At 28.4% G+C, this 24,513-nt stretch overlaps 1 protein-coding gene across 1 annotated transcript in view; it reads right to left on the bottom strand.

The window, feature by feature from the left end:
* LOC135958926 (two pore potassium channel protein sup-9-like) overlaps positions 1–24,513 on the bottom strand; it is a 98,610-nt gene that overhangs the window by 49,249 nt on the left and 24,848 nt on the right. The window contains exons 2-3 of the mRNA XM_065509878.1: positions 3,053–3,643; positions 1,807–1,963 (exon numbers count right to left, since the gene is read on the bottom strand). Coding sequence (XP_065365950.1) covers positions 1,807–1,963; positions 3,053–3,278 — 383 coding nt within the window. The 5' untranslated portion in view covers positions 3,279–3,643. The remainder of the gene's footprint in view (positions 1–1,806; positions 1,964–3,052; positions 3,644–24,513) is intronic.

Raw genomic sequence — 24,513 nt, 5'->3', positions numbered from 1 at the left:
TGATCTTGTAACAGCTTTATTTCCTCCCTTAAATGTAGATTAGATCTTATTGAAGGTCTGTACCACTCCTAAAGGCTGTGAATATTTCCAGTAGTTTTTACTAAACGAAGCAGCAGCTTGATTATATACCGATCAACTCTTTTGACAGATCGAAGGTTTCGCTATTCATAATCCAAGTGTTGCTGCTAGTACTTTGAGATTCTCGTACCTCTTTCTCAATTTCAGTAACGTGTGCTTAGCTGCTAAAAAGATCGTCCAAATTTATATGACATCGACAGATTACTTTGTAGGTGATAACTGCTGATTGCAAGCAGTGAAAATATTGTGAATTCCATTAGGTTTAGATCCATTCACATGATGTTGTAGAGGAGGCATAGGGAGTTTAGACGCTACTGAGCTAATTCGCATCGTATTTTTGTGATTTATGAACTGCATCATGTTCTAGAAGATTTTCAAAAATCTATTGTTCCCACTGTGAATTATTAGGAAACCAAAATAGCACATATGTATGTATATTCGTATTAATTTGTCATACAACTAACTAATACGAAGAATATAATAAATATGTTTTAATTATTGCTAAAATGTCAAGAGCAATATATTTCAGGAATATTGTAAAATTCTCGTTAAAAGTTGCCATACAAAGGAGAAAATTCATAATGCGAGGAAACGTTTGCTAATTCATTACAAAGGAATTCAAGGAATGTTCTTAATGGTTTTTTTTAAATTAAAAATAATAAATATATGCTCCATATTCGACATTTAAAACCTTGAGTTCGAAGCTTTTGTTTGCACTCCAACTAAACATTAGGGTTCTCTAAACTCATGAGTAAAGGAAAATGGGTTAAAAGACATAATATTGCTGCAATTTATGTTTTAAAGAAGGTGATTCTTAGAGAAGTAATACAAGATGTAGAAAAGTCTGCTCAGTCGCAGTTATGAGAGTTTTGTTGAGTTAAGAGGGTCTCTTAGTCTATCTCTTAGTAGAACTCTTAGGGACCCAACATAGCTTCAATTTATAACTTAAAATGGTTGATTCTAAAACAAACAAATTCTGTTGCCAAAACTGTTAATTATTAACTGCAAATGTTTACTGCAAGTGTAGCTCATTTAAAGCAATTAGATTAATATGAGATAAACATTTAACAATTATTAAAATTCCATAAACATGTAATATGTATTGTATAAAATAGCAACAGATAAATAAAAAAAATAACAGTTTTAGTTTAAACATGCCACAAAAATGCCATAAATTCTATAATAGTTAATCAACATATTTATTTAATTATTAATTATGATTGTTTAATGAACCCAATAATCTTTTTAATGACATATTTTTTATATTTTTTTTTTTTGTGTACTTAACCACCAGTTATTATTAACAACATATTTATTAAATTAAATATACAATATAAAATGACAAAAACCAATAAAAACTGATGGCAAACATTTATATTTATAAGGAAAAAAAATCCATTTAAACCAGGAAAACCTAACAAAACACAAAAAAAAACATATTAAATCCCTAATGGTTAAACATACTTAAACAAAAGGGATTTTATTTAAACTACAACTAGCTAAAGGTTTTAAATAAATTTCTTTTACAAGTTTTTTTGGCCAATTACTTGATTTCTTATTGTAGTATTTTTAATAACTGGCCTTTTTGTAAGGTAAATAAGGCCTTAAAACTAAAACCACTTGAGGAAAGGTAAGTAATTTTTTCTTTCCTGTTACGAAATTTAAATATTGTTTGTTTTGTATGGTTTGTTAGTCTAAAAAACAGAAAAAAAAAACAAAGGTACTTACCTCGATCTTATTTCCGCATTGGCTAACTCGTTACGGGGATATGGTTTGGAAGCCGCTACAGCCGTCTCTAGAGAACTAGTGTCATCAAGTTCTCCTTCAAGCGTAACAAATATTATAGAACCCATGGCGGTATATAGAAGAACTAATATTAAAACTCCTTTAGAAAAAGGCCAAACGTAAAATAAACCATAAAAAGAGAAAAATAACAAACATTAAGAAAAAAAAAAGGTCAGTAAATATAAGATTTAGTTTAAATGGCTTAAATTAATACACAGCTAAAAACACTCTTACATGCTTAATATCAACTAAATATGCAAAAAGCTGTAGCTAACATTTCAATGATTTAACAAAAAGAAATGTAGAACTGTTAGCAAGCTAAATACGGTTGATTTGAATCTTAAATACCCTTCAATTATAGCAAACTAGAGTTGGTGAATTTGAAACCTAATTATAGAGATTTCAACATTCAGCATTCTTACATAACCATACGAGGTTTTTACATTCCAAGTATGTTGTTGTTTTTTAACTTAAATAATGTAAAAAATAAAACAACAACAACCTGCTTACTAATAAACATTACACACATAAACTCAATACAGCATTGTTGCAATGTTGAATATTGTTTTAAACATAAATTTGTTTTGAGGTTATCTCATATTTTTGGTTCATAACTTTTCTTTTACTACAGCTATTTTAATGACTTTTAATAACAAACTACCTACAACAATTATAAACATTTTAGATTAATCTTATTAATTTTGGTTTGGTATTTTGGGCGTGAGAGTGATTTACACAAACACAAAAATGGACAGACAAATGGACAATGCAAAATCAACTTCATAGCTTTTCTTCTACTACACCTATATTGCTGATTTTCAATAACAAACTACTTAGAACAATGATGAATATTTTTACTGAATTTCATTTATTTCGATGTGATATTTTAGAAGTAAGAGTGATTTATACAAACAAATAGACAGACAGACATACCAGTAATCCAAAATATTTCTAAAATTCGCCACAATTTTTGATGAATTCATTTGACAAATCTTTTAACAATCCTTGTAAAATGTTTAGTTAATTCAAATATAACTTTATTTTTGCCTCATTATTTTGATATGATTGATATGTTAGTTAAGCATTTTGCATTCTAGTTGTAACCATACACTACTTACATACTCTTATAGTAAGTGTAAATAATGTACTTTCTATTTGTAATTAACTGTATAACTAACTAAATACATACCTGTGGCCGATATGCAATGTGATTTGGGTGCCTTGTGGCAGCCACAAAGACCAGTGCTGCCCGTATTTGCCTGATGATGATCACGCTGTTTTTCACTTTTCGCCGGCGTCGAGAAACACATCGATGAGTTTGTCGCACTGTTGCCATTATTTGCTGCTATGGAGCCAGCATTTGTTTGTGGACCGCCAATAAATGCCGTTATTGGCAAGGGTGGTTTTTTATTCATAATCACCGTTTCGAAATGCTAACAAAATTTAGCTGAGGTTAATTTTGGCGAAAGGGCGCACACTTTGTTGGTATTTTATTTATGTATATAAATGTATGATTGATGTAATGCGTAATGATGTTTTTATATTTTTTTTTGTATTGTTTAAATTATTAACTCTCCCCTGCAATTTATCATGATGGGGCAAAAAAAAATGTTAAGCTCGCTGTATGATTAAGGCGACTTTGTTTGTGGCTTATGGTTTAATGTTTAAATAAATTAGAATTTATATGTTTGTAAATTGTTAAAATTTTGGTAGCCAATTTATTTCATTTGGTATAAAGCAGCAAAATTCCCTTAGAGCAATTTCCTTTGCAAACCGGAAGCTGAAAATAAACAATAATAACAAATTGTTATAAAATAAAAATAAAGTATAAAGTGTAATAGCCAACATAAACAGAAAAAGGAAGTGAAAGGAATGTTGCAAAAAAAAAAAAAATGGAGGAGAACAAATAATGTTAAACAATATGTAAATGTATTGTAAATTCAAAATATTATTAAACACACACACACACTATAGTCTGTGGTAAAACACACACAATCCTAGCAAATACATATACATAATCCTTGCCATATACATACATATGTATATAGCAATGTATTTATGTGTTTTTGTATTAGTGTTTGCGGTTTAATAGTAGCTGTGCTTTGAGCGTATGTCAGTCATTCAAACAAATCGTAGAAATTTATACATTTTCCTGGCATTTCAAATTTAAATGTGTGTGAGTGCTAAAATGTGACCATTGTAATAATCACACTAGAGTGCCGCCGCTCTCTTACACTCACACACAAAAACACACATTGTTACACTTTACAGTTCAGAGATGTAAAAATCAATAGATTTTACAAATATATTCCGACATTTTTACTTAAAACATGTTCCCGTGTTGTTTATTTAAATAAAAAACTGTTAGCAAGCTATATTCGTTAGATTTGAATCTTTAATAAACTTTATTCAAAACTAGAATTATACAAATTACACTCGTTGCAACTTTGATGACCATTCACACACACCCACTCAAGCATATTTAATGTTGATTTTCCTTAAACAGTGTAAAAACTACAACAAAAATAACTAAAATTAAAACAACAAATTAATTACAACATTATGCAAAGCAACAGTAACAGTTTTGAAAATTTCTGCAAACTTAAAATTTGTTCAAGGTTGCCTCACATTTTTGTTCATAGCTTTTCTTCTACCTGAATTATATTCCTGATTTTCAATAACAAACTATTTAGAACAGTTATAAACATTTTAGGTTGATCTCATTTATATCGGATTACGTTTTTGAACGCGAGAGTGAAAATTAGTGCAAACGTTTAGAGATTTCATATTTTATTTAAAATTTCGAAATTTGCAATATTTTCGCGGGGTGCGAAAATAAAATAATTTCTGCCGAATCATCTCCTAAGTAATATTACACTGTAACTCTACGTGATAGCAGGGGCTCATTTGTGACCCCTTCAAGGGGGATCATATACAACTAGAGCTTATTTAACATACCCTCAAGGGGGATCCATAATCACTGGGGTACAATCGCCACCTCTACATGATATCAGGGTTCTCAGGCAGCACTGAGGCTCATTTGTCATCCGCTAACGGGGGATCATACACCAATAGAGCTTATTTGACATACTCTTAAGGGGTATCAATAACCACTGGGGTACATTCTCCACCCCTAATTCAGATTAATTAATATTTTAAAAATTTATCATAAAACGTGTATCTAAAGATTATAACTGAAGCTGATAAAAGGGGACTATGAGCCACTGGGGTACATAAGCCCCCTTCAACTTTACTATTATGTTGAATACTAAAGTAAAGTATAATGTTGAAAAAAAGTAGCTTAACAAATATTGTCAACTTCTTAAATTGTTCAATTTTCCAAAAGTACTCCATAGAAAAGTGTTTGCAAGCATTTTTCCATGCCTGCCTCCAGTTAAACCCACCTAACCTAGATTGTGTATAAATTTGTTACAAGTTTTTGTGCGTTTTCAGTTTTGGTTTTTCATACAATGTTCACTTGTCTCATTTCCCACTGTTTACTCGACATGTCAATAAAACGTCACATGTCACTTGAGTGCTAAAACAACAAAAACAAACTGGTTACAACGACCATACAGTAGTATGTTGTTGTATCTGCCACCAATATGTATTTCAATGACACAAAATCCCCACTAACCTTTATTTACTCAGACTGCTGTCGATTACCTGTTGGCCAAAAGTTTTTCACTGAACTGCAGGGGTTAGAGGGGAGGGGAGAAAAAAAGAGTTGGGGCAGTAAGGATTTGCCATAAACAAACAATCTTGAGGAAAATTGCTAAATGTTTTGTACAATGGAGAGTTAGAGTATGTTTGTGTTGTAGTTAATTTTATTCACTAGCCCCACAATTTGACTGCAAACGTAATGGAAATGTGAGTTTTAAATAATAAATGTTATGTGTGCCCATCAGCACAATGGTTGATTGTAATTAGAAATAGGCTTTTGTGAGAAGGGATAAAGATTTTTCTATAGAATTTAGTGTATTAAATACTGCGTAGTTAACTGCTTTTGTTAATTGATATAAATATTTTTCCTATCTGAATGTTATTACAAAGACCTTTTTAGACTAAATGTTAACACTTAAGAAAACTGAGGCTTTTTCAAGTATTAAGCTAAAGGTGTTGGCTGTGGTTTCTAATTGCTGCTAAAATATTTATTTGTTTAATATTTATTACTTAAGCTTTATTTGCCATATTAAATGGATTAATATCCTAAACTATATATAGTTTATAACATATACCGAAAATGTTAAACTTTTAGCGAAATTCAAAATATTCTTAAAGAAAATTAGATTAATTTATTGCCTTACCCATCATGTGGTTTGCAGTTTCATATGTAGCATTTAGAAATATTGATTAAAGATCCCGTTTAACTATATATCTTTATGTGTTTGTGTAAAACACGCTCTCGCCCAAAATTGTAAACCAAAACTTGTGAGATCAAAGCAAAATGTTTACTACTATACTAAGCACTTTGCTATTAAAAATCAGTAACATTGTTGTTGCCCTAAAAAATTTATCACACAATAAATAACACAACCTCGAAAAACGACAATTATTTTTTTTTCAAAAAAATATTACTCATACCACCTGTAGTGCAAATTTTAATATTTAAATTGCTTTAACTTTTATTTAACAGCAAAAATAATTACAGAATATGGAAAGCATTTATTATTTGTTGCCTCTCAAACAAAAAAAATTCAAAAAAATACCTTTTGCAATACAGAGAAATCAAAATGTTTTGTTAAAGTTTTTCATGAAAAATAAATTAAAATCAAGACCACGGTTTTTCGTGCAGCTCAAACTCAGGCATAAACACCCCACAAAACAACAAATTGAATGTTGTTTAAAAATTAAACAGCAACAAAAAAAATCATAGGAAAAAAAATAAGATAAATATAAAAAGGAAACCCAAAAAATAAAAACAAAAAAGTTTATTTTTTATCAAGCACCCACAATGGGTAGAAAAAAATCTATCTCTGGCAAAGGAATACGCAGTAAAGTAACTGTAAACATTTCAATTGTTTACCACAGATTCTCAAGCTTTTGATTTAAAGGACCACAAAGAAAACACAGCACACAGGTAACACAAACACCTAAGGCTGTTTCGTTTAAAGGTGATTTTTTCTCAAAGTTTTCCACTGATAACAAAGAAAACAAAAAAAACCATAACCCAGCATAATTTTTGGCAAAAAGCAACAAAATTCATAATTTTGAAAACATTTAGTTTATTTAAATTTTTTATTTTCAACACCGCTTAAGAACTTCTGATGAGTGAAAAAAAACGAAGATGTAATCTTTACATTTCAAAAATGTTATACTGCAAAAATAGTTTAAACAACATGTCTGTGCTAAAAACTGCAAGCAACTGCTTGAAAAAAAATGTATCAAGATTTTTTTCTAGGGAAAGAAAAATACTTTTGTAGCCACACATCACACGTTATGTTCAGAACGTGATATGTAGCAGTTGGATGGATGTTATAAATACTATTTTCCTCTCTACGTTTTTTGTTTTTTTTATTTTTTTTTGTGTTTCTATATGAAATTGTAAAAAGTAAATGACAAGAAGAATACAGTAACATTCACCACAATTTACAGTGGCGGCATGAATTAGGGCAACAACAGTAACAAAATAAAATAAAGCAGCTCTTATGTGATATGGATGTAGCTAATTCCCGCTCTTCTGTCTATGTGTGTGGAAAACATGCTCCTAACCAAAATTAGATACCGAAAAAACTATACTTTTCCAAAATGTTTGTCATTCTTCTAAGCAATTTGTTGTGGAAAATTAGCAAAATCGGTTCAGTAGCAAAGAAGTTATAAACCAAAATAAAAGGAGATATAAACCAAAATACAAATAAGACAAAACAATAGTCGTATTATTCATCGGAGACTCAATAATTTAGGTATACAGCCCAATTATGAATAAAAAATTCCGCGGGAGTTTGTTCCCCGGGAGTTTTTTCTCATTGAAATTGAATAGGAAAAATGAGAAAAGGGAAAAAACTCCCGCGGAATTTTTATTCATAATTGGGCTGATAGTCTAAAATCTATACTTATGTATATATTTCCCGTTTTTTTTAATCTGTGTGTGTAAAACATGCTCATGGCCAAAGTATGATGCTGACAAAAAATGTTTCTTTTCCAGAATGTTTGCCAATCTACTAAGCAGTTTGGTATTGAAAATTAGAAAAATCTGTTCAGTAGCAAAGGAGTTGTAAGCCCAAATAAAAGGTGTTATAAACCAAATTGCAAATAAAATGAAATATAAAATAAAATATCCATCTGAGATCCAATAAACTGTGAATTATTATTAAAGCTATTTCCCGCTCTGATATGCGTGCACAGAAAGAATTAAATTTCTGATTCAATCAAGAAATTTGCTCAATCAGACAAAATATTGTTTGAATTAGGACCTATCACAAAATTTGTAAATTCAAACAAGAAATTTTGCAAAAATTTAATTGAAAAGAAATCAATATTTTTTCAATTAACAAAAGTATCATATTTAATAAAAAAGTTGTTTGAATTTACAACACAATTTCAAACAAAAATTTTTTTAAAATAGTAAAATTTTTGTCTGGTCCAAAAAATAATTTTTAAGCTAAATTGGTATAGAACCAATCAAATGTTTTCTTAAAAAATAATAATATCAGAAAAAAAAGAAAATAAAAATAGGAAAATAGAGAAAAAAAATTACAAATATGAAAATTAAGAAAGAAAAAGCTAAGTAAAGAAAACAATAATAAATAAACATCTAAAACAGTATTTAATGTTTTTAGATGTTTATCATACATCATACAATTTTTGTAAAGTCTTTGACAAAAACAAAACTACTTATTTAAAAAATATTTTTAACCAAGTGAGAATTATGTATATCAACTCATGTTAAAAACACGCATGCAAACGAAATTACCAAATGTGAGTAAGATGCACATGATAACAACAAACACACCTATTTACTTGCTTGTGTTGTTGTCTTATCCCAAGTGTTGTATTAAAATAAAATTCAAACAAAAACATTAATAGAATCTATAAAAATATTTATAGAAAATAAAATTAGTTTCAGACAGGCGATTATTAGAAAATATTTTTGCAATAATTCTTTCTGTGTGTGTGTAAAACATGTTCATGTCCAAAGTATGATACTTAAAAATTCCTATTCTTTTCCAGAATATTTGTCAATTTCCTAAAGAGTTTGGTATTGAAAAGTAGCACAATCGGTTCAGTAGAAAAGAAGTTGTAAGCCAAAATAAAAGTAGTTTCAAATGTGATTGAAAAAGCCGTGGTAGTCGTGGTTTTTTGCTTGTATCTCAGCTATTTGTTGGCCAATTTTGTTGATTTTAAATAACAATCTAAGTTGGAAAATAGCTGATATATTAATGGCTACATGGCTACATTCTTATGGGGTCGTAAACGAAAAATGAAAAAATTACTAATGGAATGGCACTCTTATATGTACCCTTGCCACTCATTATGAATGGTATCAAAATGTTTTAATTGGATTTTTATACCATATAAAGTATATATATTCTGGATCCTTATAGATATCGGAGTCGATTAAGCCATGTCCGTCTGTCTGTCTGTCAAAATCAATTTTCTGAAGATCCAAATCTTCAATAATTCTGTCAGACATGCTTTCGATAAGTTTCCTATTTAAAATCAGCAAAATCGGTCCACAAATGGCTGAGATATGAGGATATGTCTGTCTGTCCGTCTGTTGAAATCGATTTTCTGAAGACCACAGATATCTTCGGGATCCAAATCTTCAATAATTCTGTCAGACATGTTTTCGAGAAGTTTCCTATTTAAAATCAGCAAAATCTGTCCACAAATGGCTGAGATATGAGGAAAAAAACTAGGACAACCTCGATTTTTGACCTATATCTGGATTACAAAGTCATTAACATAGACAATATGGATATCTAATGATAGATATTTCAAAGACCTTTGCAACGACGTATATAAGACCATAGTAAGTTGGACCTACAATGGGTCAAAATCGGAAAAAATATTTTTTAAACTTAATTTATTTTTTCAAAAAAAAAAAATTTCAAAAACAATTTTGTAAAAAAAACATTAATTTTTTTTACTTAAAAATATTTAAAATTTGTATTTTGAAGTATAATTTGGTGAAGGGTATATAAGATTTCGTACAGCCAAATATAGCTCTCTTACTTGTTTTTCTCTCGACCTTGAGGAACAAACATGCAGTTTTTTAACTTAATTATTACTCTAGTGTACTAAGACTTTTGCCACCAACTGTTTGCAAGTACATATTAATAAAAAATGAGAAAATATTTAACAATTTTTTATGTTTTGTTTCTCTTCTTTTAATTAAGATTTTTCTGTCCCAAACATACATTCATGCATAAAAGTATGTTTTTATATACATTTTTAATTTTGGTGTTTTTTTTTTTGTTTTTCATTCGTTTTGTTTTGGCTTGCATGTAAAAACTAAACCGATAAATATTGTGTTGTTGATGCAAGCAAGTGTTTGTAATTGTAGTATACATATTGTAAGTATAAGTAGTTTTTATATACCCTACAAACACACATTATTTATTTCAAAGATTTATCAGACCTTCATCAAGCTCTAACAACAACTATCAGCTGAATATAATCTTAATAGCACCCTCTTCAGCTGCTGGTTTCTTTCTTTAAACACTTAATCACACTTTAGTTTAGATAAAACAACAAACAAACAAACAACAGCAGCAAGCATTAGCAAAAATTATATCTACATCTGCTTAATATTGACTAAAATTTCAAAGAAAACTTTCACATTTTATCCACATATATACATAGATAGATAGCTATTTCCAAAGGTTTGTAGTAGAGGTGTAAGCAGATACATTTTTAAGAAATAAAAACCCCTCTGCTGAAAGGCTACCCAGCATTAAAAGATTTTCTAGCTCGTAAGTGTAAAGGATTTAATAATACTAAGCTGCAGTTGATAAATAGTTGATTGTGTGCAGGATTTCAGATCTTGCTGGTTCTCCTTCAAATTTTCTTTTTTTTTTTCTACAAAGTCATTATACAAATACCAAAGAAAAATAAAGTTTCCATACTTTCTTTAGTTTTGAACTGTGTGGTACGCACGTGTTTTTCACAAAAAAAAAAAACTTGACCTCAAGATATGTATCTAATCAGATAAAATTTTATGTTTTCGTATCTTATAAATTTTCTGTTGTTTTCATAAAATGTTCGTTTTTTAGTTGAGCATGTAAAAAATTCTTAAGAATTCATATTTAATTCTGTACATATATGATACATATGTATGTATGTTCAAGATACATTCACTGAAAAGTATCTAAGAGTTTGCGTATGCATGCATGAGTTTGTTGTATAAAAACCAGGCAAACGGTATTTTTAAGTTAAAACTGAAAGGAAAAGAAGCAAGAAACAAGAAACACAAAAAGTTAACATTTCTGGTCAATATTTAATATGTTGATTTTGGGTTTAAGTGTGGATAGGTGGGTGTTTATGTTGGAAACGTTTATGCCCAGTAAACATTTAAAGTTAAATAAACACTTTTACCTTATGGGAATATATTAATACACTTAATAAGATACTATTAGGCTTGCAAATTCTTTATATTTACATATTGTTTTGAAAAACTATTAAAAGATTTATGGTTTTAATATAATAACGCTTTATATATTTTCTAGAATAGGTCAGAATATTGAATAAAACATAACTCAAATAGTTCTCAACAATGTTTTATTTACTTTTAAAGCAATGTTTAGTTAAATGTCAAGATTTCTTCTTAAACAATCAAACTCTTTATGGAAATTAGTTTCTCCATATATATATACATATTTACTTGAAAAGTACAACATTTTTATAAGTTTACCAAAAGAATTTCGTTATAAATCAATATTTAGCAAAATACTTTCTCAAAGAAAACTAATTCAAACATGAACGCAATAATTTTTGTAATATTTCATTGTATTTTCCTAGAATTTTAAGCATTTATTTGACAAAATGTCCATAAGTTAAATACAACTGTGGTAAATAATATAAAACTTGTCAACAATGACAGATAAGAAATAAATAAACGTCAACTAAATTCAAACATAATGGTGAAATACTTAATTTAAAGTAGATAAATGTAATAAATACCCATAAAATACAACAAAAAAAGATAAGCTACAATGAAATTACAGAAATTGCTTCCACCTCAACATTGATGCCTTATTCATAATTAAAATTTATCAAAAGTTTATAAACCTTTTATAAATTTAAAAAATTTATTATGAATATGGGTTTTAAAAATATACGAAAACAATCCAAACAACAAGAACATGATTGCTTCCATACTTAAAATCAAATACACATTCTAACAACAATTTAAGCAGTTAACACTATTAACGTTGAAAATTGTTATGGTCGTCTCATATTTTGGTTTATAACTTTTTTCTACTAATGCGATTTTGCTGATTTTCAATACCAAACTACTTAAAAGAATGACAAACATTCTGGAATAAAAGTATTTTATTTCAGTGAAGTACTTTGGAAGTGAGCGTGATTGCTACACACATAAACTTTATTACAGTGCAGCAGTTAGAGTTAGAGTTAGAACTCAAAAAGTACCCGGAAAATTATTTTCTAAAGACAGTTTTCAGAATGTTTTTGCAAACTGAAACTGAGTATTTTGGTAATGTCATGGCATTACTATTTAACATAATAGGAAAGGACTACCACACTTCGTCTCTATTACTTAGAATTAGTTGGAGCAAAAAAACAAGGATGCCGAATTTGGCAATGGCTGCTGTAAAGTCAGTTTTCAGAAAGTTTTTTGCAAATAATAATAAAACAAACATTTGATAATGTAAAGTCATTATTGATTTTATCGTACTTTGAAATTACTATTAGACACCGTCTGCATTACTTGGAACGAGTTAAGTAATGGCTGGCTTTATGAAGGCATGGTCAAACATAACAAATCTTCACTCAAACAAGTAAAAGAGCTATATTCGGCTGTGCCGAATCTTATTTTTTGTTTTTAATTTTTTGGTGAAAAAAAATTTGGGTTAACATTTTTTTCCCGACTTTGACCCATTGTAGGTCCAACTTACTATAGTCTTATATATGTCGTTACAAAGGTCTTTGAAATATCTATCATTAGATATCCATATTGTCTATATTAATGACTTAGTAATCCAGATATAAGTCAAAAATAGGTAAAAAATCGAGGTTGTCCTGTTTCCTCATATCTCAGCCATTTTGCTGATTTTAAATAGGAAACTTCTCGAAAGCATGTCTGATAGAATTATTGAAGATTTGGATCCCGAAGATATCTGGGGTCTTTAGAAAATTGATTTCAACAGACAGACCGAAAGACAGACGGGCATGGCTTAATCAACTCCGCTATCTATAAGGATCCAGAATATATACACTTTATAGAGTCGGAAAATTATATTGTGAAAATTACAAACGGAATTACAAACTTATATATACCCTTCTCACGAAGGTGAAGGGTATAAAAAGTGTAACCACTAGTTTTAAGAGACGTTAATTACTCTTACGAATGTTTTGTTAAAGTAAACACTATCAATTGAAATAAAACTAAATATTTAATGGAATTTGCAACAAAAATTTATTTAAAATGACACAAATACTTTGCCTTTAGTGGCACAAATTTCTATTGTAGTTATAGGATACTATTGGCTTTAATGAGGTTACAATTTTGTGGAAATAAACTACAGCGACAGGACTAGAGCAACTATAAACTATTGCCACTCTAACTTATGGCGACTATATAATACATCGACTTTAAACTGTAGCGAGTATGAACTAGAGCGCCTTTAATATATAGCGATTATAAGCTAAAGCAACTATACACAACACCCACTATAAACTAAAGGGAACATGATTGATTCTGCCAAGTTGCCTTCGAGGCAACAATATATATGGGCAATTCCATATCATCGTACGTGACATTTGTACGCCTATAGAGTGGAATAAATTTTGCAAAAATAAGCGTATCTGAAAAATAATTTGGTCTTTATGTTCCATTCAGAGGGTACTATATTTTAAAATAATAAAAAGTTCTTTCGAAATATTGTTGTCCAAAATATTGAGCGAAATAAGGGTATATCGTACGTGACATAAAACGGAACTCATTTTGAGATACATGTAGAAATATGCGAAAATATTCGAATCGTGAGAGGCGTTATGTTTTCTTTTAATTTCTTACACTAAACGAAATATTGTTCCTTTACAATCCTTCATATTTAAATAAAAACAATCTTTGGATGATTTTATAATAAATAAAATTTAATATCGTACGTGACATACCGTACGTGACAGATTTTTCTCTTATAATAAAACAATATATATTCTGTAAATATAGGTATACAAAAATTAAAAAAATGAATAAAAAATATACATTCGGTTTCAATAAACAATTTGACAATAGCAAAAAAACAATCAGAGTCAAATTCATTTCATGCTACAAGCTAATTGGGAGCCTAGTTTTCGTCGCAATTTTAGCCTAAAACATACCTAAAACATTAAAAAATTAAATATAATCATTTTAAACTATTTATTCAACTCATCTGGAAAAAAAGTTTCAAGGGTTTTTGTGTTTTCAGTCGTGGTAGCGATTCTCGTGGAATTGCCCATATGTAAGTACTGCAGAGTCTATATATTGGGACCACTTGGTAATATTATTTCCAAAGTGATATTTTCAATAATTAAATATAATCTGGAAAAGATGTTAATGTTAGACTCATATTAAGTTTAAAATAGTTATTCTCAGACCCCCCCTTACTAGTTACACTCACTATATAAGCTCAAATATTTCCTAAACACAATTTTGAAATTCTATAGAAAATAACTGACAATTGTTACTATTCTCTTTTTATTATGCTTCAGCAAATATTTAAATGTTTACTAGGTTTTAGCTTACACAACACTCATGCATTTAGCCATACAAAAAACCAAAATCCAAAAGAAAAATAAAAATAAAAAATAAAACCGAAATTGAAGTAAAATGGGATAAAAAAAAGAATAAAAAACGAAATGATGTATGCTATTAAGAAGGTATGAATCGTGTGGCAACAGCATCAGCAGTGCACAATGGTACGAGTGATATGGTTTTAATATTATGTAGAATTATAAAGGCCAAAACACGTCGTGCATACAAAATTCAATCACTTTTTCTTGACTGTACTTGAACTTAAGTTTTTTTTTTTTCATACAACTTTTTTTCACATTTTTCCAACATTAACAAAATAGAAGATATTTTTTTTTTTTTTGGAAGAAACAACATATACACTTACTTAGACATAAATACATACATATGCATGAAAATATAGACATACATACATACAATACATAGATATGCAAACATGTGTTTGAAAGAGACAGAGAGAGCGAGAGAGTTGTACTAAACTGTAGATGAGGTACAATTGCTTTAAACATGAAATATCCAATAAAATGAATGGAAAAAAAGGAAATATTTAGAAAAATAATATTGAAAATGTGGTTTGAATTTTATTTTATATTTATTAACAAGAAAACAACAACAAAGAGCCACAACAACAAAAAAAAAGGAAAACAAGTTTATTCATTTTTATCTTCAAAATAAGTTTATTTTATTTTTTTTTATAATAAGTATATTTCAATAAATGAAAGTATGTGCGAGTAGTTAGAAGTTTAGGTATTAGTTTCAACGTTATTCTGTGTGTATGCTATTTATATGCGTTTGTGTGGCTTAATGCATAAGTACGTTTTTTTAATATTTTTTTTTTTTTTTGGTAAAGTATTATTTAAAAGTTTTATGTAGTTTTAGTTTATTATACTCCTATAGAATTGAAATACTTGGCTCTTCTTTTATATTTTGTTTTTTCAAGTTTTTTTTTAGATCTTTTTTTTCAATGTTATTTTTCTATACAAAAGTTAAATCAAACGTAAATGATAGATTGACAGCTTGATTAAAAAATAAATAAAACAGCAACAACAATAACAAATAAACATTGGTAACTGAACTTTAGCATATGAATTTATAATACAATTTTGGTAATAAAACTAATATAAAAAAACAACAACAACAACCAACTAAATAAATAAATGCGTCAATATGAATGAATAATGCAAATAGTTTTTAAAATTGGAATAATTTAACAACAATTTTTATTTGGTTGTCTTATTTATTGTATAGATGGTTTTAAGGTTATGTCAATTAATAAAATAAAAACAAATAAATTTTAAAACAATTATGTTTATTTAAATATATGCGCATTTACTATATTTTATGTACATATATGTACATAAATAAATACTCAATGTAACATCTATGCAAGTAAAAAGAATTACATATACAAGTTAAAGTTTGACCAGTTGGAAATCAAAGCTAAGTGATGAGAAAATCATAATTATTTATCGATAATGTTATGCATGTTTTTCAAGCGCTACTACATACATTTGCATTACTTAGAAGTAGTTTAGTAAGGGCTGATAATGCTATCATTTATGCCTTAAATCTTTTAAAAATTGGACTATAAATACAATGAAGCTAAAATTGAACCACAAATAGAGCCTTGATTGAAGCTAAAATTGGAATATAAATAGAACCACCATTGAAGCTACAATTGGACTATAACTAGAGTCATGATTGATGCTAAAATCTATCTTCTATATAAATAAAAATCAAATTCGTTCGTTGGTAATTGCATTAGTTGAGAACGGCCGGACCGATTTAGAAAATATTTTTTTTAAATGTTGGTCATAGTTCAACTTAGATTTTTACGGAATGAAAAATTGACCACGCCCAATTTTATACCCACTTTTTTCGATTTATCTAAAATCGGAAAACGGCTGCACCTATATTAGGCTATTTTATATTGAAGGAAAAATTGACCACGCCCACTTTTTCCAATTTATATAAAATGAAAAGGAGCTCGATCTGTGATCTCTCATATTTCTGACAAAAAATCGATTTTTTTAAATAAAAACTGAAAATATATAAATTTGCTAATAACTTGGCCAATACGCGTTTAATCAAGAAAAGGAGCTTGATCTGTGATCACTCATATTTCTGAACAAAAATCGATTTTTTTATATAAAAATTCAAAATATCTAAAATCGGTAATAACTTGGCCAATAAGCGTTTAATCATGAAAAGGAGCTCGATTTGTGATCACTCATCTCAAGAAAAGGAGCTCGATCTGTGATAACTCATATTTCTGACTTAGGTTTTTGACAACTGACTTAGGTTATTTGTCTCTCAGTAACGCTTCTATGTATATTTTATTCTATGACCATAAGCTTCATTGTACATCAAACATAACGCAAACCTATATGTATAAAAATTATCATTCAACATTTCAAACCGCTTCTCTCAAGTCTCACAAATCGAACACCAGCATTTTTTTAATTTGGACAGGACAACGTCTGTCGGGTCAGCTAGTTATACTATAAATAGAGCAACGATTAAACCTAAAATGGGACTATAGATAGAGCCATGATTGAAGCTAAAATGGGAATATAAATAGAGCCATGATTGATGCTAAAATTGGACTATAAATAGAGCCACGATTAAACATAAAATGGGACTATAAATAGAGCCACGATTGAAGCCAAAATTGGACTATAAATAGACCCACTGTTAATGCTAAAATTGGACTACAAATAGAATCACGAGTGAAGCTTAAATTGAACTTCAAATAGGGCCACGATTTAAGCTAAAATTGGACTAAAAATGGAGCCACGATTGGAGCTAAAATTGGACAATAAATAGATCCACGATTGAAGCTAAAATTGGACTATAAATAGAGCCACTATTGATGCTAAAATTGGACTACAAATAGAATCACGAGTGAAGCTTAAATTGAACTTTAAATAGAGCCACGATTGAAGCTCAAATTGGACTAAAAATGGAGCCACGATTGGAGCTAAAATTGAAATATATAGGGTACTATGGATGAAGCTAAAATTAGAAAAATATATATTTGTACATGTTTACTGGTTACAGTACTTTTACAAGTTATGTAACAATATAATGGTCACTATAATTATTTATATGACGTACAAATAAACTATGGCAGTGAAACAGATTTTAAAACTAAATTTCCAGCTGGGTAGTTATGCATGTTTAAATATGCTTCCAAAACATAAATATGAATGTATGCATAAATATAAAACACCATAAACAACAACAGCAGCAGCAGCAACAACAACATTTATGGTTAAAGATTATCATTTAATTTCATTATAATCATGAAGAATCATTATTTAACATAATATATTTTTCAGATTTATAGGATTAAAATTCACAAAAAAAAATCATCAACATCATCATCGTCATCAAGCATGCATTCATTTATACACAGATACTTATATTTATGCAAACATATTTATTTAGCATATTGAAAATCATTTTATATAAACATTAAAATGAAAATCATTTTTGTCAATGATAAAAATCATAAATTACCTACATACTCGTACATTCATTCGTACATTTGTTTTATTTTATGTGAATATGTTTGCCGGGCTTTTGTTTTAATTTAGATGTTTGCTACTTTAAATTTCAATATAATCTCCTCTGCTTATAGCAATTCGCTGGCATACATTAAAACATAACAATAATAATAAATGATTAATTTAATTATATAATTGTATTGTATTGTACAAGTGCTCGCTTATATAATGGTCAACATGGAAATTGATAGTTTTGTGCCAGTAAAATCAAAATCAACATCAACATCATTATCGTCGTCATTATGAACAAACATCAGTTTGACAATAACACACCATAATTATTTTCAAATTTCAACAACTAATTAATACATTTTTACTAAACATATACATAGTTTGTTCATACAAAATACATGACGCTATGAATGAATGAATAAATGTATGAACTTTTAGTATATTCATAAACTACATTAGATTTTGTGGTGGAAATCAGTGAAAATCTAATTAGTGCTGGTTTATTTGATAATAAATTTGGGGAATTTTAGAACGAAACAAACTAAGCATACAAATGAATAAATAAATGTAAATAAGCATTTTTTGGCTTCACTAAATCCCTTTTTGTTTATTGTTTTCAGTTTTGTATGCTTAGCTGGTTTCGCTTTAGCCCTGTAAAATAAGGAATTTAAAAAGAGTCTTCTTAAAAACCAACTTTTAATTTCAATATTTTAAATAACTTCTAAAAGATTAAACCCCTAGTTTCTAATGAGTTTGTTTTTTTTTATTTTAATAATTAATAAAACATTTTTGCTTAAATAGCATTAAAATTCTTTACTTTTTTTTATTAATTGAAAAAAACTGTTTGTTTTTTTTTGTTTGGGTTCGTTATAAAGTTTCGTTTAACTCTTTTCTGTATTTGTATCCTTAACTACGGTGTTAATAGTTAAATATAACCAGTTATTTTCCAGCTTCATTTATTTATTTTTATTTTCTGTGTATTTATTTAACAGTTGTTTTATTCTTTCCTTATTAACAAATAACTAGATACAATTACTTGTAACTCTTGGCTTTTTTTTAAACACATAAATACTTTTTTCATTTCCTGCTTTGCGTTTGTATTTTATTTTTTTTTTTGTTTTGTTTGGTTTTGACTAATTACCACTTGGTTTTTCCCAGTTTTCATTATTTTTTTTTTTATTTTTTGTTTAGAGCTTTTGTTGTAAATAAAACAATGGAATGAGGCGTGAATGTCTTGGTAATTATATTTTAATTATTTATCTTGCAAATGTTGGCAAAACAAGAAAACTGCTTAGTCTTGAGAAGAGCCATGTAAAGGAATAATAAGTAAAAGAAAAAACGAATTAAATACAGGAAACATATTGTATGTGTATAAATAAATATTTTTTAATTTGTGTAATTAAACCTCTATACACTTAAACACTCTGAACATTTAAGTATGTTTGCAAAACCCTTCAAACTACAAAAAGGCGTATGATTAATATTTAATTATTATTATTTTTTTGTTAAGTATACGTAAATGGTAAAAGCTTGATAACCTTGCTTTTTTTCAACAATTTAATAAATGTGTGATAATTTGTAGCTTTTTATAATAATAATTTAATAAAGCAAAAACTGCTTGCAATATGTGATTTATATTAATTATTCTAAATACTTAAGTATAAATATATATAAATCCTGGTATTTATTGTTTATTTAAAAAATCAATTTGTATAATTTAGTGTATTAATGGCTTTATGTTTAAATCACTTGCCAGGAAATTGATTTAGTGTATAAATGGATTTCTTGCAAAAAAATAAAGTTGCAAAAAATTTTTTTTGAAGAAAATTTAAAACTTTAAATATTTAATGCGATTTTTTTAAATTTATTTATTAATACACTAAATGTTGTCTTGTATTCCAAAGAAAACATCAAAAATAATCTTAATTAAAAGCAAAATATAATAAATATTTAAAATTAATATTAATCATACGCCCGAGTACACACTTTATTAAATTAATTAAAGAAATAACCCTTTTGTAAGATTTTCTAAAATTGTTTAACAGTCACATATTTTTTAGCACAGCAGCAAATTATACAAAATAATTTTGTAGTAAATAAAACACTTATAAAGGTAAAATAACCAAAATTCTAATTGTTACCAAAGAAACAAGCAAGCAAGCAAACAAACTTTCTTACTTGTTGTATGTCTATATTACAGTTTTATGTTCTAACTTTAACTAATTTAATAAAAAACATTTTATATTGTTTTATAAATACATGTAATACTTTCAATCTTTCCCTGCTAAATAACAAAATCATATACTGCAAATGGAGAAAATTGTTAAGACTTTGCTGAACTTTGGCAATTATTAACGCTAAAATAAGCGTCAAAAACTTTTATGTTGTTGGTAGGAAATTAACATTTCAATACAACACAACACAAGACAAGACACCAGGGAGCAAAATGTTTTTTAAAAAAAAAGTGATAGAGGGAAGGGTAGTAACAAAGCTTATGAAATAACTGATAATGGAAATATTTAAGTAAAATTTTCACAAACTATCGATGCTTAAACAAAGCAACAATATTAAAATACAATTTCTTTGAAATTGTATGCCAAAGCTTTTAAACAGTAAATACTCGCTACAAAGCACAATTTTTATAAAAAACATTTTAGCTTTTATTAAACACCAGATTCTAATGTTTTATAAAGTGCCTGTAGTTATATTTAAGTACTGAAAATAAATACAAATATTTTAATACAAACAAAAAAATACTAATACATTTATATATGTATGTATAAGTATTTATGTGAAAATGAAAGAGTATTGTTTAAGAAAAGTTAACAGCTACAGAATTTGTGGATAATCTTGGCAAAAACAAAAAACAAAATATATCAAAAAGCAGTGCTGATGTCTTATAGCTGCCGGGTTTATAGATAATAAATAATTTCACTGAGATTTTCCATGGAAACTTTAATATTAAATGTTTAAATAATTTACAAAGCAGCAGTATTATTTTTAAATTCAATAAAGTTTAAAATATTTGCACAAAAGTGCTTAAAACTTTTGTTTAAATATGAACAAAACAACAAAAGTAAAGTAGCAACTTTGAGTTTAATCTAATCAGCAAATAAATCCCAGTTAATTAAAATTATATTCTTCTCAATTCTATTAATAATTTAATTAGTAATCACGGGTATTAAATTATACAATATTTTTCACAACAGATAAAGTAAAGCAAAATTCCTATTCCACACTTTTAGTAGCTTAAAGTAAAACAATTACCAAGAATTAGTTTTGTTTGCTGTTGTTTTACACAGCTGGTAACTAGAAAATATTGTGTAAGTTATTTCTGGTTGTAAATGGATAAAATATAGTCGCATTTTTCAAAATTAAACAACGATAAATTGTTTGTAGTAAGGTTGATGTCAGTAAGAAGACAAATATTTATAAAGCTTAAGCTATTTCTGCTTACATGTGTGTGTAAAACACGCTCATAGCCATAATACACTAACAAAATTAATGAGAAACATGTAGAATGTTTAACATTGTCCTAAACAGTCTGGTATTGAAAATCAGCGGAATCGGTTCAGTAGGTCATTAATTGTGAAACAAAATATCAGACAGGTTTTGTAAAAACCCAATTAACAAAACTACTCCATGACGAGATAATTTAATAGCAAGAGCATTAAAAAAATTACTCCGCGGGAGGTTATCAAAAAACCTAAAATTATAAGTCAGTTCTTGAACTGTTACCCGCAGGGTTTGGTTACTATTGCCCCGGGAAAAAAATCTTATTTCTAAAAAATCCTTACAATTTGCCAAAGAACATTTAAACTGGCCGAGACAGAACTAAAATACAATCTAAGAGGCAGTGATATAGAACATTTGAACACAAATAAGTCAGCCAAGATTTGTGGTGGCAATATTATGATGTAGGACTGTTTAGACCTTGCCCTTGAGTTCAATTCTTATCATAAAAGATATCATTGACTGAAAACTAAACGTTGTTATGTATAAAATTGAGGAAATAATGTTCCTAGTTTGGAGATTCAAGCCGAATGGCCAGATCTCCATCCCTAAGATAACTTAAAGTAAATTGTAGATCGCAAAATACCGACATTTTCAGATGTGATTATAAAGGAATGGCATAATATTTCAAAGAAGACGATTGACGCTTTTATTGGTTCAATGCATCGTCGCCGAAGCTTTTTGGATTGTCTGAAGAAACAGCCAGAGTCTTTGGCGGGAATCGAACCCGAAACCCTTAGACTGATAGTCCAGCTAAACATGCTGAACATGTAAATATTGCAATAGTGCACTCATTATCGAGTAATGCTGAATGAAATCTCTTTGTACATTGTTCACTAACTTAAATTTAAGACATTTTAAATCTTTGTTATGGCAACCGAATTCGTAGTCTCTCTCTCTTTCCAGCTCTTAAAAGAAACAATTAAAAACAGTTCCTCTTTATGCTGATTAACAAGATAAAGTTGATGAATTTACAACAAGAAACACATTAACATGACAACAGATTAAATAAGAAATTAATTTGAAAAATCCCTGGGAACAAGCATTGCACTCCATACTTTTTCACCAAGACTTTCAACAGCTTCCAGGTAAAGAAAACTTAAAACTGATAATGCAAATGCAGTGCAAGGCATTTCGCTGTTATTCTTAATAATTTCTTTTACATTTTATGTTTATTATTGTTTCCTTTGACCAAAGTTGTATATTTTATTATTACAATTTTTTACACTCAACTCAGGCTTTGCCGCACAGTTCTTGTTATTATTATTATTATTTCGCACGATAACTTTTCATTAGTTTCTTTCCTTTCTTTCATGTTTGCAACAAACGCACTAAAACACACACAACATAACCAAAAGAAGTATGTATGTACGTGAAATAAACTCAAAGCAACACAAAATATTGTTGTGGCATTGCCACAAGTATGAGAAGCTGTGGTCGCAAAAAATAGAAATAAAGGGGGGAATATAATAAAAGAAACTACAATGGAATCACACACAACAAACTGGGTTACTTGGTTAGGTATTGCAACTATAGAATTTACAGCACACTTTGTATAAAGAAGAAAATAAAAATAATAATAATAATAAAACAGTAAAGACGAGTCGTTCATGTTCGTGTCTTTTCAAAAACAACACAAAACACTTTTGCACAAACACAAAAATAAATAAATATATACTTGAAAGTCGTCAAAACATAACAGTAATGAGAATGATGACACCTAGATAACAAACACCAGCATGCTCATGCACGCGCAGACATAAATAACAGTATAATGACAACAACAGCAACTCGACCAACCATTTCTATTTATAACAACAATTATATGTATACTGCAGCATAACAGCAACAAGATAACAACAGCAACAACAGCAAAAATCCACTGTTAGAACAAGCAAGTAACGTCTTTGTAGTCCTTTTCATATCCTTTTAACTAAACAATGTCATTTAGTATATGTGTAAATATATGAAAAGCAAAACAAATACAAATGTATGTATGTATGTTTAAGATGTAATTTGAAGTATGTACTACTTACTCATGATAGACATACAACATACACTGCTGGCTGCACTAGAACTTTTGCAGTCCTACAACTATGTTCATAATCAACAAAACTGTAAATATAGAGGTACTCACAAAAACTCGTATAAATGTCATAACTTAAGACAAAACAAGAATGCACAAAAGTTTTGAATAAAATAATAAATATTACATTTGAAGTCAGCCTCAAGTTATAAAGAGAAAAAATTTGGTAGTTGTATTTGAGTTCCTTATAATTCGTAGTGCAGTGTTATAAATATTAGCATAACGTACAAAAATTTAATGTATGTAAATACAATACTGCGCCAAAGTGTGGCAAATACCGGTCAACCGGTCAGCATTAAAGAAGAAACCGTAGAAAATAGCAGAAACACTCAATTTAAATTTTTGTTTAATCCTTAGTGACCCAAGTTACACGAATGAACCTTAAATGCAAGCATTATTGCACCACACAAAGAGAGCAATATAGAAGAAAAGCGAATGAAGACAAATAATAATTAATTAAGAAACAATTTGTTTGAAAAAAGTTCATATTTCTGCTGTGTGTGTAAAACATTGTAACGTCTAAAATCTAAAACTGAAACTAGTGAGCTTAACCTGGAATATTTAACATTGTCCTAAGCAGTTTGTTATTGAAAATCTAAAAAATTGCTGCA

The sequence above is a fragment of the Calliphora vicina genome, chromosome 4 (assembly GCF_958450345.1).
Source record: "Calliphora vicina chromosome 4, idCalVici1.1, whole genome shotgun sequence".
Lineage (NCBI taxonomy): Eukaryota > Metazoa > Arthropoda > Insecta > Diptera > Calliphoridae > Calliphora > Calliphora vicina.
This window is presented reverse-complemented; position numbering and strand designations above follow the sequence as displayed.